Here is a 17,985-nt window from a genome sequence, read left to right on the forward strand (position 1 = left end):
GGCGGACCTCCTGCCCTCACAGTGGTAATGGAGTTGTTTGAATCCACAGCAGGCACAGCGGAGATCAAATACAAGTCTAGACTGGATCTCTTTGTTTATGTAGCAACAGGGGACTATTGTTCTGCGAAAGCAGGCTGTTTGTGCTGACAAGACTTCCTTGTTATTTAGTTTAGTTAAATAACTCAACTCCCCTTTACCTTCTTCCTGCACAGCAGGCTGCAGGCTGCACAGCATAAGCAGTTAAAGCAAAGCACTACAGCCTCATTATCATGCTGCTTTCTATTCAAGGACTCTGTCTCTGTTCCCCTCTCCCACTGTGTGCTGCTTTTATTGCTCCACCCTGGCTCATTAGCAGTGTCTCAGCCTTGCCCCCTCTGACTGCCAGCCCAAACCACTTTCCTCCCTCCTGAGTCTCCCCGTTATTGACAGCCTTGAGGAAAACAGGGGGTGTGCACTAAGAGCCACTAAGGGATTTTGGCCACAGTTGAGGTTCCAAACACCAGCAGCCACCACTGTAACCAAATGCTCAGGTCACAACAAAGCATGGGCAGAGTGGAAGGAGGGGTATCAGTGTATGCACACTTGTGGCAGGATGCTAACAAATAAAGACAAGTTAGAGGCTAATACCAGCTTTTAGGAACATGCCTTGCTGCAAACAAAACTGTTGGGCTCAGCCTGAAGCTTCTTGAGTTGGCACTGTCTTGCCAGCTTCTGCTTCACCTCCGCGCTTGCTGATTCCCCAAAGGGTGCAGAGGATGCAGCAGGGGACCTGCTGATGTGGCAGTCTCCTATAATTGAGCCAATTGAGCCAGCAGGATGGCATCAGGGTGTGCTGCTATCTCCTGTTTCAGCCTATGGGATGAGCTAGCTCGGCAGGAGGCAGAAGGCAACTGATTTGGAAAAGCATTTCTTTCTTTTCTCTGTTTTGCTAGAATGTACCAGGTGCTGCACCTCCTTGTGTGTGCCTGTGGAGGGGTGTGTGGGTTTGCTTCTGCATCTGAAGGTGGAGGTGCATGCCTATGTATTCATACTCACCTACACATAAACCTATGTATCTGTGTTCCTCCAGCAAATGTGTATCTGCTATGTGCTTATATATATATATATACACACATACATACACGCAATTCTGTGTAGCATGTGTTAAGATATAAATTGTGACTTTCACTCATAATGCTTTTCATAATACTGCTAGATGAGTAAAACAAAAAGAAAACATGTTCCCTATCTCCTAATACACTTGGAGGAAGAACCCTTTTGCTTCAGTTGTGTTACTGCTTTTTGCCTCTGTTGGTCTGTGATGGCAGCCCTAGCTTTGCCTCTCTGTCAGGTGATTTTCACAGAGATGTGTATTACTGCCCCTTTTCTTGTGCTTAGAGGTAAACACTTTGCTCCCAAGCTCTGCAGAGCTGAATCAACCTACTGGCTCACCAGAGCTGCCAGACATGGTCCTGCCTCCCAGCTCCTCACACCCACAGATGTGTGATAGAGCTTCCTCTCTTGCGTGGGCTTTGGTGCCTCTTGAGCCCAGCCATCAACTAGTTCAGCTCAGTACAGCGAAAAAACATTTGGGGAATTTTAGGGAGATGAGCAGTAAAGCTCATTTACCTATTCACTGGTTTGGCAGGTTGGACAACCTCAGTGGGTTGTCCACTGAGTGGCAGAATATGAGAAACAACAAAAACATGTGGCAGAGAGCAGGATGAGCAAAAGGGCTGGGGAACAAGGAATGTCAGCAAGCTATTAGATCAGTTGTATCATCAAACTGTACCTAAGTACCCTCTCTACAAACATACTCCAAATTTGCTGTTGGAGACAGTTTCCTGGGCAAGTTAAACCTTTGGTAGGGCCATATTTATGTTGTTGTAAACTCAGTCTCCAGGAGTGAGGGGTAAAATCTCTCCACCTACATCAGGCAATCCTACTGCTACATCCTTTAAGGAAGATCACTAGGTATCTATTCATGAAGCTCAAGGAGGCTGCTTTTGTATTTTAATGCATCTTCTATCTATGACATTGACATCTAAAGCACTCAGTCTCTCTGAGAGTTTTTCAATGCTGACTGAGATTTCATGAAATGGTAGCCACCAATTTTTCTCTATTGCTAAACTCTTCTTTCACATCATTTCGCTGGCTCCCTGTCTGCCCTCCACCTCAGACAGAGCTGCCAGTAGCTCATTATTAACTCTCTGGTTGTTTCTTCACTCCTTGCTGCCATTCTTTTTTGTGCTGCAATGGGACGCTGAGGAACCATTGCTGTACTTACCTCCCTGGTGGGATGTTGCTATACAGTGAGCGTGTTCTCTGTTTAAAAAGGAAATAAGATCTCTGATTCCAGGGATGAAAAACACTCCCAAGTATCTGAGTATCTTCAGTACCTTGCAAAAACTTGGCACTATATTTTTCTGTCTGGGTGTGTGGCTGGGAATGTGCATTACCTGTTATTTCAGCTGTTGTGTGATCACTACAGTATTTCTTTCATCTGAGCTTGTAGGTTTTTTTCAGCAGCTTTCTTTATCTTTATGAAGCTGGATTCCCTTCACTCATTTCCCCCCTGATTTCTTAACCTTCAAAATAGCAGCTGTAGTCTGCCTGAATTTATTTTTTTTCTCTCTCTTTCCTTCTTCTGCACTAACTAGAACATAGATTTCCTGAAACAATATGAAGCAATTGTACAGTGAAAAAGTAGGGATTAACCAAGCAATAAAAACAAATTAGAAAGACTTCACTAAAAATCATCAAATCTCTCTCAGCTCCTGCACTTCCATCCTCCTGGCTCTTGTGAAGTGCTCTAGTGTCCTCCAGTATAAACAAGCCTTGAATTTCTATAAAATGATAAACCAAATCCAAAACTTGAAATAAAGTGTTCTTACACATCAAAAAGGGGCTAAAATAGGATCCCCACTGTTGCAAATAATCTTTAAGAGCTGCTACATTTCCTCATGGAACAGCAACTTTGCAAGGTTTCCCTGGGTCTCTCACTGGTTCTGCCACTCATTTTATGACCATGGGTAAACCACTTCTTCACTCTGTACCTTAACTTCCTACTGCAAAATGGTGCTAACACCACTCACCCATTTCTAAATGACTTGGGATATTAAAATATTCATTGCTAGCAAATCCTTTGAGATCCTTTGAGGTGAAGTTCTGAAGTCATGCAAAATGCTTCTCTAGCAAAATAACCCCCCCAGCTAAAATCATATGTGCATATATACATTATTGAATTTCATCTTGTATTTTGTTTCAATGATGCATTTCAGCTCATCTGTGTAACAGGAACCAACAGAGAGGGCCAAATTTAGAATTCAGTCACAAATAATGGATTCTAAACTTAGAATTATATTAATATCAGCAAGAACAAATCTGGAGTATTTGAAAATTGTGTTCCAGATTGCTGCCTGAGGATTTTTTTGACTCACATGACAGTCACAAGACCAGGGTGAAAAGACTTTCAAAGTACAAATTTGCTTTGTGTGCTGCAATGCTACAGGAAATCAAATATATGTTCTTTTATGATATCTGTTCTTTAAAAAATAACTGCCACAAAATATACCTCAACTTGCAAATATTCAAACTGCCATGAAATAAATCCAAAGGTGGTGAACAAAGAATGCCCATGGATTTATCCTTTTGCACTACATCTGTTAAAAATAACCAAACTATAACTTTGGATTTTTTGGTGAGAGCAGAAACTAGACTAAAACTAAACTGCATCCCATACTGACTGCTTTACACAGATTTTTTTTTTTTTTGTTTTCTTCTGATTAAAAGGACATGCAGGTCATGACATGAGAGTTTTAATTCAATTTGAGACTGTCACAGGAACACTGCCATCAGTCACTTTTGTGCCTACGTGTTCATTTGTGTGAGTGGGTCATTTTGCTGCAGTGTATCTCTGATGCCAATATCATGTGGGCCAAGCCTAGCCCAAATTTTAGACCTGGAATTGGAAACTGCATTTTAAATACACCACAGTTTGTATGTGTGTGTGGATGGTAGGTGGGGGGCAGGGGAGGGGCTCTGTTTAGGGTCAGGTTTGAATCAGCTGCAAAATTCAGAACCAGCAGGTAACTCTGCTCTAGTGCTTGGTCTAGTCCCAGCTTCTGTCTGTATACTTACTAAGACAAATTCAGTAACTGAAAGGTAGCAGAATGAGATCCAAGGAACCTTATTCCATATTTCATCTGTTGATTACCTTTTCCCCCATGGTCCCTATGGTATATCCCTTTAAAATCATTCTGTCTTTTTTCATTTCTGTCCCTTCCAGTTTCAAACCAATTTCTCTTTTTCTTGACTCTGTCACTGTTCTCCTCAGGCTCGGTGGCTAGTTCTCTCCATCTCTCTGAATTACTTGTCATTTCTCAGCTGTCATGGATCCTCTGAGTCCTGGCCTTCTGTCTACTTATTAAAGGGTCTGTCATTCTAAAGGGCTTTTTGTTTCCAGCTTTAAAACAAACACATTTTTATTATTTTAACAAAATCTGTCTTCAGTAAAGCCAGTCAATCAAAGGGCTTGACTGTAAAGCTTTCAATTTGGCTGTGTTTGTGTTCCAAGGCAAGTATGAACACTTAAGTATCTGAAGCAGAGTGCTGGAAGCCAGGTCATGGCTGGAGGTCTGAGGGGACTGGGTTGTCAAGCAGATGCCTTCCTGAGTTTTGGCTATCATGTGCTTCTTGCACAGCTGTGTTTTTGTGAGGCTCCCTTCACCCTCTCCCGTACTTACTGTAAAGGTATAGGCTGGCATTTGTGACTCCCAGCTTGTTGGCAGCCACGCAGGTGTAGTTCCCGTAGTGCTCCTCAGTGACATTGGCCACCATCAGCAGAGACTGGCTCCCCGTGCTCTTTATCTCCAGACCATTGGCGCTGTTTATCCTGGGAAGACAAGAGAAGAGGTGCCCAGTGCAATGGCAGCTGTGTACGGAGAAGGAAATCCCTCCCCAGCACGCAGCAAAGTCATTTAGTCCAGCTGGCAGGTGAGGATAGAGGGAAGCAGGGAGGGGATGTGAGAGGAAAGAGACCAAAGAAGGAAGACCAAAGAAAGAGACCAAGATGGAAAACAGGAGGAGGAAATGAAAGGAACGTAGTAGTTCAGCGGGACTAAATGCCAATGGTAAAGCAGTGAAGACCCAAGAAAATGGAAAGGGAGGAAGAATTTATCCAGCACTGAGTCACTCTGGAAATGAACACATTGTGGTCAGCTGAAGGCTAGTCTGTATTTGAGCAACATATTTTTTGTGAAACACTGATTCACAATATGCGCCTTTACCAATGCTGAGTCACCCTGAACCTGGGCACCCTGTTCAGGGCTGGCTACCCTAAAATGTAGGGTAATAACCTTCTTAATGCCAGGTAAAGGCTCAGGTAGAAAGGACGGATCCTTTTTCTCTTCTCATTTATTCTCATATGCAAGTCTGAAAGGCTCAGGTTGCACAGATGAGGGAATCTCATACCTCAGCAGCTCCTTTCCCTAGAAGAATGCATCTGGAGCAGCATTACCTAAGTGAAGACTTATACTACCAACTTTTTGGTCTGTATCATGGGCTTCTAAACACACAAACAGTGTATTAATTGGGTATTGGCCCATAATTTGCTTCAAGGCAAGAGCTCCATCCTTTGCACTTCCTTCAGCATCTCCAGTGCAGAGAGGAATTACTTCCTCCAGCCATGACCATGCTGGCTCTGCCAAGACTGATGGGATGCTATGTCTCAAATGGATTGTAAGGAGCAATTTGTTTGAGAGGAGCTGGGGAGGATGACAGGAACCCCTATTCAATGGACTGAAGAAGAGAGGAGGGAAGAGGCAAGCTGAAGGCCTTACCTGGTATCATCTCTGTACCACTCGAAATCAGGCGTGGGCACTGCTGATGCCTCGCACCGCAGTAAGGCTTGTCGTCCCGTGGCCGCTTCGTTGCTCTTGGACTCTGTGATGGTGGGAGGGTCTGCAGGAAGGAAACACGTGGTCAATCCACACACTTCCAGGTGGAACAAAACAGTGAAACTATGTCAGGGACACCTGCCTCATGCAAATTCTTTGGGCTACTGGAGGCTCACAGCAGCTGTTTGCTGTGGCTCTTTCCTCCCCTGCTCCTCTGCAGAACACTGCTCTTTGAACTTTCCTTAATATACAACATTAGCAGCACTCCTTACACGTGCTTCTCTTCAGCACTGCTGAATAATGTTCTGTCATAAATGCACAGGCATACACAGGCAAAGTTAAGGTTAATGATGGACTTCTGCAATTTATTTCTATTTACCTATGGATCTGTAGTTCACATGGGCTTATCAGAGAGAAGAAGATGAAGGAAAGACTTCATCAAGGGTAAAGGAAGACAGCAAAATTAAAGGACTAAAGAAGGAATTTAACACTAGCGTGAAAATTGTATTCCACACAAACTCTTTGCCTAATGCCAAAACTATATTAAGAAAGGACTGAGGGAACATGTATGAAACAGAAATGCATTAATGGCTTAAAAGAGAAGAACTTTAGCAGAAGCTGTGGGTGTGAATCTGAGAGCCAATGTTGAGACACTTCCCTTAGGTGTCCAAGGCTACAAGTCCTGATACCTTCCTGGACATGGTCCTTTGTGAAAAGCTCCAGAAGGGCTTGCTTGTGACTGCTCTGCAAAGTTTGCCCTCAGCCCAGCATGGTGCTCCCACCTCTGCTTACTGTGAAGTCTGAGCGTTGTGCCATGGGCAAAACAAACTTGGAAGATATATTGGTGTGCTCTGCCGGAGCTTGGTCTCAGTACTGGCTGGGTAGCAGGTAGGGTAGGCACTGGCATCTTCGATCCCAGCCCCATGTTCAAAATATTAAGCGATAAGCTTTACATGTTAAAAAGCAGAATTATTTCCACCTGACTGCTGAGAGGGATCAAGGAATAAGTGCCTTGTCTCTCGTCACTAATACTTGCATACCCTGAGATTACAGGGCTGCGACTCAGACAGATACTTTGCTGAGACTCAAGTTACCATGAAACACACTCTGCTATCTGTATCTGTCCCAGAACTGAAAGGCCAAATTAAAAAAAAAAGAAAAAAAAAAGAAAAAAAGAAGCAAAACGTATTGTGTCAGTCAAAGAGAAGAAAATAACTCTGTCTGGAGAATGTAGGGAAGGAAATTTGTTTGTGAACACATTAGCCATCTCAATATGATCCCTTCCCTGACCTTAATCGGGATTTTATGCAGGGCTTTAGGGATATTGCAGTGCGCCCTCTAACATCATAAATATTAATAAGTTTACATAAATAGGATCCTACATTCAGAGGCTTAAGTTCATGTAAATGTTTTAATTTGAAAAGGAGGAGGGATAATAAAAGGATAGTGAAGACGATTTTTTAACCATTCTTATTAGATTTTTTTTGGTTTGCGCAGTCTATCTTCTTACTGTCTACAGCAAGACAAACCTTTCTATTTCATGAATCTGGTACAAGAGGCGAGTCACAGAATGAACGGGCATCTTTCCATGGTCCTAGAAAATGATTCCAGCAAGTGCCTTCTTCCCAGTCTGCTGGCAGGGAGCCCAGCCCCTCTCTCTGAGCAGCCCCCATATTCACCACTTGAAGAAGCTGGTGCAGTGCTCTCCCGGGAGAAGGGGCAGGTGGCAGTCCCAAACAAACCAGCCTATTGCAGAAAGCAGCTGCTCTGTGTGCAGCCCTTTGCTGCCTGTGAAGCCAGGGGTGGGTTCCCTTTAGCTGTTCTCCTCCCAGGCCTCAGTTTCCCTGTGATGTGCCAAGGCAATTACTTGGGAAGCCTGAAGGTGGTAGTGTGAGACCAAAGCAAAGTGAAATGTTTTCTCCTGCAGTCCGAGCTGACAGTGCTCCACAGCAGATGATAAGAGATGGCCAGGAAGATCCTGAGGTTGGACAGGCCCCATTTTTCAAACTTACTGTGGTTTTCCCACTTTATGCTTCTTGTGGTGTTGTTTAACAAAGCAGGATGAGGAAAGATGTATGCAAATATCTAGTTTTCATTCCTCTAATAGGACTGTTTTTTTCCCTGCTTGTACTCATAGTCTCTTAGATTTATTTCCCTTTCTTTCAAAAGAAAAAATCTGTCCTTAATGAATTTTAAGTTGCTTACATTACAAATTACACTACATATTAGCATCATTTTTTTTTCATATTTTTCAACAGTTAAAATGTTTAATTTCTTACTGTGGTATAGTTATTGTGTGTTGAAACTAAATCAAAATCAAACATTCTGACTTTATACAAACAATCAGTTTCAAATACATTAAAGCACCATTAGAAATTATGTTTCATGGAAATGTTTGAAACTACTATTAATTGGTTCTTGTGCAAAGCCTCCCGTTTATAAATTCAGCTGTTTTTGACACTTCTATACTTTCAGTACAGAAAATCTGCTACTACAGTTCATATTAATGCCAAATTTGGCCCATGAGGCAGCTGATACTAAACCACAGACACCCAGTTTCTAAGGGAACTATAAAAACCAGTATATTCAGAAGATGCTGCAGGAAGCCTATAAAGTCAACTTCTAAGCAAGACAGAAATGTTGATTTGATGTCAATTGCCCACATGGGACCAAGGGAAAAAAACGAAGAGCAAGAATGGTATTGAAAAGTTCTATAATCACCTACTGTCAAATTAAGACTGGTATTACATGAAACCCTTGATGCCATCAGCTCTCTGCCCTAATCTCCTCCCTAGCAGTTCTATTTGTGAATCAAGGCTTGAATATGCACCCAGAAATATGTCTGTAGCCATATCCAATTTCAATTTAAGTTAATATTCTGGTTTAAGTCTGAATTTAAACTGATGAAGGTCAGGAGAGGACACACTCCCATTCATCCATCCTTGCTGCAAAGTTATTAGCCTCCAAGCAAGGAAACGAAGCAGGTACATGAGGATAGCTCACTTTACTTCACTCAGGTGCCAAAGCCATACACGTATGGAGGTGGACATATACACATGCAGGGTTAAAGAGTAACATCAGTTTGAAGTATCTTGTGTTCCTGTGAAAGGAGGATGCCAGCAGAGTGGACATCTGTCTAAGCACATATGGGATGGGATCCGTGCCCCAATCCACGTGTGGAAGTAAGCCACAGATTACTTGGTGCTTTTAGGGGATTGCTGTATCCTTTGGCCAAAACCCCTTTCTATATTGCACTGGTGCACAAAGAGTCTTTTAGACAGACCTTTAAACTAATGACCTGAAACCAGCATAAAAGTTAAGTTTGCACCCTGTCATTAGCATGTGCCTCTGCCCCGTGTCCCCTGGCTGTGATAGCCGTGTAGGCTCTGCAGAGATGGCTGGGTGCAGGCAGGCATGTGTTTGCTCTGAGCCAGCTGAGCCCTCCCTTATCTCTGTCTGCTGCCTTGGTGAAGCTTCTCTTCACGCTACTCTTCACCCGAATATCAATGAGTGAAAACAAGGCATTGCCAGTGTTTTGGAGGGGAGAGATGAGGCCAACTCACAGCTCTTTCTCTTTCTCCCTCTCTGTCTGTCTCTTCGTACCACACCTCCCCCAGCCTTTTCTTATATATTACCAGGTTTAAAGCACAAACTGTACCCTGTGGCAAGTGTCTGACTGCAGACAGTTTTCTCAGTGCCCTCTCTTCAGATTGTGTAATCCAAGCCCAGAAACACTTCTCTGTTTATACTGAACTAACCCTCACCTGTGGGCAAAGCTCTCCCTGTTGCCCAGCCCCAGCTGTGATGTACTCACAGTTCACAGTGACCCGGACTTGCTTGACGTCTGCTGAGGCAACTTCATTGGCAGCTTTGCACTCGTACTTGCCCGACTGCTCTCGTGTGATCCCCAGGATCTCCAGGTACTCCTCCTCACCTTCAAACTCTCTGCCTGGTAGGACAGAAAAATACAGAGAGTGGTTCTGTTAGACTTTCAGATTTAGGAAATTGTCATGGAGGAACAATCACAACATGGAGTCTGCAAATAAGCAACAGTCATGAGCCGTTTAAAACTTCAGAAGCCGCTGAAAACTGAAAATCTGGCAGGCACCATACAGGTGGTACAATACATAGCATCTCACAGGCTGCCCAGGCTGAGAAGCAAAATCTCCACCATGTAGGATCAGACTAAGTTCACTAGTGTGATGGCTGAGTACCACCAGAGGTTAGTCACACTGTGGATGATGTGCTGGATCAGGGCTAGCTGGGTCCTCAGATGTGTTGTCAGCACCCTTTCCTCCACTGCAAAACTGTGAAAAATATCTTTCTGTCTCCCAGAGCAACCACCACCCTGAAGTGCCATCGATCAGATCAAGCTACCGTTAAACACGGCCAAACTGAGAGAAACAAACTGCAATTTGATCTGCAGAGACCAATAATCATCACGCATCCCTGAGCTACTGTACATATGAAATGACACATTTAAACTGTGCTGCCTCACTTACACACTTTGGAAAACAGTGACTTGAGTGTCAGTCGGGGTTGTGGATGGGGCAGCCATCGGGGGAGGTCTGTGGCCTTGCTTTTAATTCACTGTGTGACCTCGAGTGAGTCACCCCTTTGCTCTCCCTCTGTAAACTGCAGCAAATAGCCCCCCCTCTCCCACCACCTCTGGTTAGAGCAGGGCAGTGAGGTTAACCCATGTAAAACACATTGGATTCATTGCATGAAAGTTGCCAGGGAAGCATGAAATATTAGGATTGGTACATCTACCCTATTTCTTCAGAAAGCAAAGTAAGGCATCTCCTGGAAAGAATCTGAACCACATTTCCTCCTCTCAGAAGGCTGTAAGCACTGCTCTGCAGCATTAGAAATGGCAAGCCCCAGTTGTGTGCCTGTGTATGTTTAGAGAAATCAGCCCCCAACCCTAAAAGGGTAAAAGACAGATTTGAGAAAAAAAAAAAAAAAAAAAAAAGGAAAAGGTCAGATCAAAAGAGCTCCCATTCAGGTTCCTCAGAGAGTGGTCAGATTTTCTAAAAAACTCTTTGCTTAGAAGGTATTTTCTGCTCAACAGGTGCTGAGCACTTCTGAAACCCTGCCCACTTCACAAAAGTGCAGTTTTTGAGAGTTCAAATAGTGCCTACTCTTCACCTTGGTTTATGGCACTGCATGAAAGCAGTGGGTAAGTCTGGTCTCTGGAGCTGAACTTCCCTCTCAGGAGCCACTTGCAACAAATCCCACCCCAGAGGCACAGACTTACTGCAGTGTCTTGGCCAGGTCAGCCTGGCCACACACACTGGTGATGCCAGTTGCGTGCAGTTCCCTTCAGCATCAGAGAGGAACTTCAGAAGCTTCAAAATCTGCTCAGAAGTCTGTCCCTTACATAATTTTTTTTTTCTTTTTTTTTTTTTTCCCCCACAGGCAATTTTCAGAATCATTCTAGGAGAAAACCAACCCCCGTCATGGAGACTCAGCATGAAAACAGCAGTGTACCTATTAAACTCATGTAAAGACAAGGGCTCCCTCCCTCTCTTTCAGCAGGGCTAATCAGCAGTCCCTTCTTCCAGCTCCTACCAGATGTTCAGGTAGCGAAAATCTCATTGCTATGTCTAGAATTTACAACTGCTTTGTTTTTTGCATTCCCCAACAGTCTGCTGCAGGACCTTCCTGCATGGCAGCAGCGTTCTGCACAGGGGAAGGAGGCAAAGTTGGCTCCTGCTGCCAGGACATGGCTCTCAGTCCTCTGCTCTGCACTGGGCTAATGCTGTCATGAGTCAGTGGAGAAGGAAGTAGTGTGGGATTTTCACAGGTGTTTTTTATTGCTGGAACTCATGTATATATTAGGGACTCCTAACCCCAGTAGAACCAGAATTAGGTGAGTCTCAGAAAAGCGGAAGGAACTTCAGTCACCATCTAATCCATTCCCCAATCTCAAGCAGGACACATGAGTCATGTCATGGACACAGCCATCCTCTGCCCTCCAGGAGCAGAGATTCTGCAGCCACTCCTGACAATCTGTTCCTGTGCTTTGCTGTCCTTACCACTTGAGCAGTTTCCTGAAGTTTGACCTGAGTCTCCCTTGCTGCAATTTAAAGCTATTACTTTTGTCTTAGCCACTACAGACAAAAAGAACAAATCATTCCCTCCTTCTCTACAATAGCCTTTTATCAACTTTTAAATCACTTAGTTCCTCCCTCGGTTGTCATCTTTTTTTTTTTTTTTTTCTTTTAGCTGAACATTGCCAGGGTCTTTCAACCTTCCTCTGTAGGTGAGACAATTTTAGGCTCTTGATCATTCTTGTTCTTTGCTTTTAGACCTCTCTGACAAGTTTATATTTTTCTGGATGTGTGATACCCCAAACTGAACACAGCATTTCAGATGAGATGTTATCGTGGCTGAACACAGATGGAGGATTGCATTGCAACTACTGCACCACACTGCTGTTTGTAGATGCAGCACATTGTTTCTGGTTTTGCTACAACAGGGATAATTTCTGTTGGGGAACTCTCTTAATTCCCAGATTTTCATATTGTTCATATTGCTCATATTGTTCATATTGTTCATATTGCTACCTGCTAATAAAGCACTTTAAAAATCCCACCCCCAAACTGAGCTGACAACCAACACTCCTTTCACAGCAGCACTCCCAGTTGGTAGGTCAGTGAGTTGACTGGAAAGTTAATCAGACATCAGGGAAAGACTCACAAAGAAAAGGTTAAAATATAATTTGCCTCTGTTTTGCAACTCATTTGCTCTGCAATTCTGCCTTGTTTATGCACAGGGTTCATTCCAAGTGGGACTTGCTTCTCCTGCAATTTGCCCTTGTCACAAGACTGTCACTGTAATGAAGACAAGGTTGAGGGTGACTTAACCAGCTCTTAATAGAGTGGCACCCTCATTACGGGTGCTGTTAAGTCTGTCAGAGAACTACATCAGTGGAGCTCCAAAGTAACCTACAAGGGTAGATGATTTCCCAAGGGAAGATGTTCTTGAGCTTCTCCCCTGAAAAAAATACATACACTTGGAGTGTACTGTGTACCATGTCCAGCAGGAGAGCTTTTACAGCTACACTGGACCCCTCCCAAGACATGAGGAGCTGCTGGCTTGCCCAGTGGAGTGCCCTGGAATTAAGTGAAAAGCACAGCTTCTGTTCTAAAAGCCATGTCAAAGACATCAATAACCCTATTCAGCTCCTCATTCTCCTGCTCTAGGACACACATGTGTAAGCATAACACTTCAGGGAAAGTTTCTGTGACAGTCTCTTGCTGTATAAGTGGTAGCACTGTTCTTGTCTCTGCAATGCTGACCCTGAGCATCAACATTTTGCTACAAGAACTGATCTGCTCTCAATTTTCAAGACAGACCCTTTTACTTGCTGCCTTGTCCCCTCTAAGAGCACATTAACCATTTCTAACAAAAGGCATTTATATAAAATTGAGGTGTTGTAGTACAGAGCAGCAAGAGGAAAGATGTATCACAATGTGTTAGAGAAATGTCAGGATGTGATATCTTGCAGAGAGCTGTAGAGATGTTTTCACTAATTCACTTTGGCAGCCAGATTAGGTGAGTCATATTAACTCTAACCTCTAAGGCAAACAGGGGGTGGGGGGAGTAGGAACAGAACTTTATACATTGAGTGAATTTACAAATGTTTCTGCATAGGAGCCAGCTTTGGTAGGGAACTGATGGTTGTCACTGTGCAGTTTATCAAAGCAGGGAGGGAGAAGGTTTGGACAATGCTCTTTGGTACTGATAGCAATGAACATATTCTGTTAGGTGAAAGAGGGACTGCCAACTCCTGGCAAGAGAGCCACTCCAATCCCATTAAGAGAAGACATTTGCCTTCAGCAGATTATCAAGGGATGAAATTCTGACCATACTGCCAAAGCTTCCTTGCTGACAAGGGTTGTGTCCTGCTGTTCTGCCTGGTTCTGTACACTCCTTTCCCTGTGAGGATCCTTTCAGATTCCCCTAGGTGGATGACTTCTCACTCAGTGCAGTTCTTTGCATCCTAAACCATCCCCTTGCATGACTGTAGGCAACCTGCTTCCCTGCAGGATTTTTGTCTTTCACATGTTCATAGTTAGCTTGGCTTGTTGCTACAGCCCCATTAAACACCATCTTGCCAAGCTTTAGCTCCTTAACTCTGTCCCAGTGAATCAGAAAGAGCAGCTTTCTGCTCTGGAGGCTGGAGATAGAGAGAGCACGAGCCCAGGAGGCTTGACAATCAAACCAAGAGGGAATGACCCTGAGCACTGCGAGCCAGGCGGCTGCTGCTGCTCGGAGCTGGCAGAGCCTTTTTTGCAGAGGGATCTGCAGTAACAGCTTTGATGTGTGCAGGAGGAAGGCTTTGAAGGCCTGCTTGCCTCAGCCACATTTCCTATCCCCTGGCTTCCTAATTGGACCCAGTAAATAATGAAGCTGAACAGCAAATCTGCTTGGCTATGCTAGCCTGCTGGCAAGCATCCTTCCTTTTCCCTTACCCTCTGGAAATAGCCTTGTACAACCCCATTGGCTCTGCATATTGTCCTTGCTGGTGTGCACACCTGCCTGTGCTTTCATATAGATTTTATATATATATATATATATATATATATATATACACATATATATACATATATATATATATACACATACATATATATACACATACACACACATATATACATATATATATAAATATATATATATATATATATATATATAATACGTGTTCTGTATTTTATATACTGTGTATTTACACATCTATAAATCCACCTGTGTGTGCAGAAACACAGACTGACATCATGTTCCCCAGGCATTTATGGGCCCTTCTCACCTCTACCCAAATGGCCCCTTGCACTGCCACACACCATTACTCTTTCCTCAAAGGCTGAATGCTATCTTTCTACAAATGACCCACACCCAGTCAAAATCCCACTTGTACTGTGTGCAGACAGCTCTTTCAGCTAGTCAGGGCCAGCAATACATTCAGTCACATTTTCTACCAGAGAGGCCTTTCCCTTCATGCCCTAGTTTCTTACATCTCCAAAGGGGGAGCTGACCTCCAGAGGTGGCAGATACATTTTGTTTCATCTCCTCTCTTGTCCGTGCATCCAACATTAGCTTTCTTATTGGGCAGAGATTACTTTAGCAGTCTTATTTATTTTTTTTAAACACTGCTGCAGTCTTAAATTAAACTGAAATTTAGATTTGCTGAAAGTATCTGTTTGCATCTGATATGTGGAGAAAGAGATCAGCCACCCTGCTCCTGTGTTTGTTTTCCCTCCAAGCATCTTTGTAGATGTGAAAAGAGGGGAGCAGAATAGGTTATGAGTCTTTGTTGGGCATAAAACAAGATGCAAGGAGATAAAAAAGATTGGAAATCAATGGATGCCATTTGAAGTTTTTTTGTGTGTAGAAACTTCTATTGCTGAACTGCAGGTTTTGTTGTCTCTGCACTATCCATTTAGTGTTTGAGGTTTTGCTCACCTAACTTTCCTCCTTCCCTCTGCACCTTCTATTCCCTAAGAACAGGCTTCTGAAAGACAAAAATAGCTAAGGGAGCCTCTGACTTTTTTTTTTTTTTTTTTTTTTTTTTTTTTTACCTCCAGCTGAGGGTTTTCTTTTCTTTAATTCAAAACTTTGAAGTTTTCATTTATCAGTCTCTGTCTCCTCAGCCCTCACAGATTCCAATGAGCTTGTAGTCATTTTTTCCCATCCCTTAGTTGAAGAGGCTTGTTTTTAGTAAAGAGATCAGTAGAGAGGAGCAGATGGTGGATAAGCAAGGGGACAGCTAGTGCTACAAAGCTACAGTGAGGAAGGCAGGCAGAAAATCTAGAGTAGCATGGGAAGTGGTGAAAATGGGGAAAGCTTGAGAGAAGACAAAAATAGATGGAGAAAAAACAGAGGGAGAATGAAGAGAGGGAGAGTGGCTGGGAGAGAGAAACGCAAAAAAAAAAAAGAGACTCTTCAGTGACTGAGAAAAAGAGAAAATGGTATTCAGCTACTAACAAAGAGAAACACACTGAGAAAGTGAGAAAGACGGGAGGTGAGACAGTGGCAGACAGAGAGATGTACAGCGGGAGAGAAGCACAGCCATCCCTTGTGGAAAGGGAGCAATGAAACAACAACTGCCAGAGGGACAGGAACAGAGGGGTCACATGTAGTAAGGCAGTAATTACTCTGTTTAAGCAGCAAGGCACAGCAGGGTATTTATTGTTTAAGCTGGCCTCATGCCTCCCATGCCCTCAGGTCTGTAGCTATTACACATAAACCAAAAAACTAGAGCAGTGCCAGGGAGGGCTCTGGCCTGGCTCTGGTTTCATGAATGAGAATGAGTCAGACAGGGAGGAAACACTCTGGCATGGCTTCCCCTTGCGCTCACCAGGACTTTGCTCATCAGCAATCACATTTGCACCTTATGTGCAAAACTTCCTGCCCTGCCTCCTGAGCCAAGGACAGTGCCCAAGGAGCTCCCTGGATGGGGGAACATGAGCACCCACTGGCATGACCTGGGTTAAGAGAGCCTGTGATTTTCATTGGCTCCTTCTTTTCAAACTCCAAGCATCCAGCATGCAAACAAAACCCTCCAGGCTGAGAACAGCTTCCCCAGAATGAACAATGTCTCTGTGCTCTCTCTCTTGGGACAGCACTGACCAAACCACTTGGGACTGCTTGCCCATTGCTGACGGCTCTACCCAGGAGCTGGAAGCCAAAATCTGACAGCTCAGATGCAGTTTGCATCCCAGCTGTGGGTGCATGTCAGTGGGGGTCATCTGCCTGAGGCAGCCTCAGCACATCAGCTCTATCTCTGAATTTCCACCCCCTCTTTTCTATAATAAACGATCACTAAGGCTCATCACACTCTCTCACACACAGCCCTGAGTCTGGGCACGGAGTAGGTGTGCAATATACTACTTCATGTCAGCAGCTGATTCGATTTTCCATTCAAAATCCACATGTGAATGCCAGAAAGAAAGTGAACCATCCCCTGAAAAAAATCCAGACCCACTTCAGGTCAAAGCCCTCTGACCAGTGGCTTTCTTCTTCTTTTTGCTGAACCAGAAGAAGGAATAATGTTCTGCCTCAATTTAAGATACAATTTAAATCAGACAATTTCATGTTGAAGAAGATCACAATGTTTTTTCCTCAAAATTACTTAGTGAATTTAGCCCAAATTTGTTAACACTTTTTTTAAATGAACACAAACAGTATTTTTTTTATAGATTAATTACTCTTGAACAGAACTTGGCTGCGAAGCCAATGTATAAAGTAAATTATAAACCATGAGGTAAATTAAGTCATGTAATGTCACAACTACAATACTATACTCCCTAAGTGTTGCGTACTGCAATGCAAGTTGTCATGACTATGCTACTAAACACCAAGCCTTAATTTTACTGCCAAGAAAATGACATATAAACGTGAACAAACCAATAGCTGCACCATTTCTGCATCACAAAATTTTTGCCTGCTGCCTTTTGAAGGATACTTTAAAATAACATGATGTAGGAGTCACCATCAACTAGATGAATGAACGAGATGTCAGCACATCTTTGAGAGCCTTAGGAAGGCAGGGGTTGGTAACTCATCAGGGCTGCGAGAACAGTGCTGGAGCAGCTAATGAAATGGAGGTTGAAAACAGAAGGTCAGACAAAGAATCACAGCTGAAGCACAGAAGTTGTTTGAGGTGCACTTGTGGATGGCAGTGCATCAATCTCACTCCCAACAGTGTGGTCAGCATTGCAGGGTATTGTGTTCCCTTCCTCCACCACCTACAAGATGGGCCAGCAATTGCCCCTGGCAAGAGGAACATCAGGGTGTGTTTAAGGGGGTGTGGGTGTGTAATCAATAGGTCTTTGTTTCCCACTGTGCTAAGCACAAAATGGTAATGCAAGCCCAGAGCTGATGGAGGGGACTGAGTTTTCTTGCATGTCATGGACACTTACAAAAGGCATAAAATACAACAGCAAGCACTCAGCTGTTACAGTCTCTAGTGACTCTGTCAGATGGTTTCCTTTCATGTGGCCTTGTGTACTCCTTTTCCTACAAGATTTCTTATTTTGGACAATGTGCTTGTGCTGTTGTTGCACAGTTTGAAGACAAGTTCCTTCTCACAAACACAAGACCA

At 43.6% G+C, this 17,985-nt stretch overlaps 1 protein-coding gene across 6 annotated transcripts in view; it reads right to left on the minus strand.

Annotated features, from left to right (window-relative positions):
• Positions 1-17,985, minus strand: part of LSAMP (limbic system associated membrane protein) — a 1,016,799-nt gene that overhangs the window by 27,105 nt on the left and 971,709 nt on the right. For all 6 annotated transcript variants that reach the window (XM_021549182.4, XM_085591629.1, XM_077781239.2 and 3 more), the window contains 3 exons: positions 9,691-9,825; positions 5,820-5,940; positions 4,725-4,873 (listed from right to left, as the gene is read on the minus strand). In XM_021549182.4, coding sequence (XP_021404857.1) covers positions 4,725-4,873; positions 5,820-5,940; positions 9,691-9,825 — 405 coding nt within the window. The remainder of the gene's footprint in view (positions 1-4,724; positions 4,874-5,819; positions 5,941-9,690; positions 9,826-17,985) is intronic.

Source organism: Lonchura striata, chromosome 1 (assembly GCF_050655825.1).
Source record: "Lonchura striata isolate lonStrDom1 chromosome 1, ASM5065582v1, whole genome shotgun sequence".
Lineage (NCBI taxonomy): Eukaryota > Metazoa > Chordata > Aves > Passeriformes > Estrildidae > Lonchura > Lonchura striata.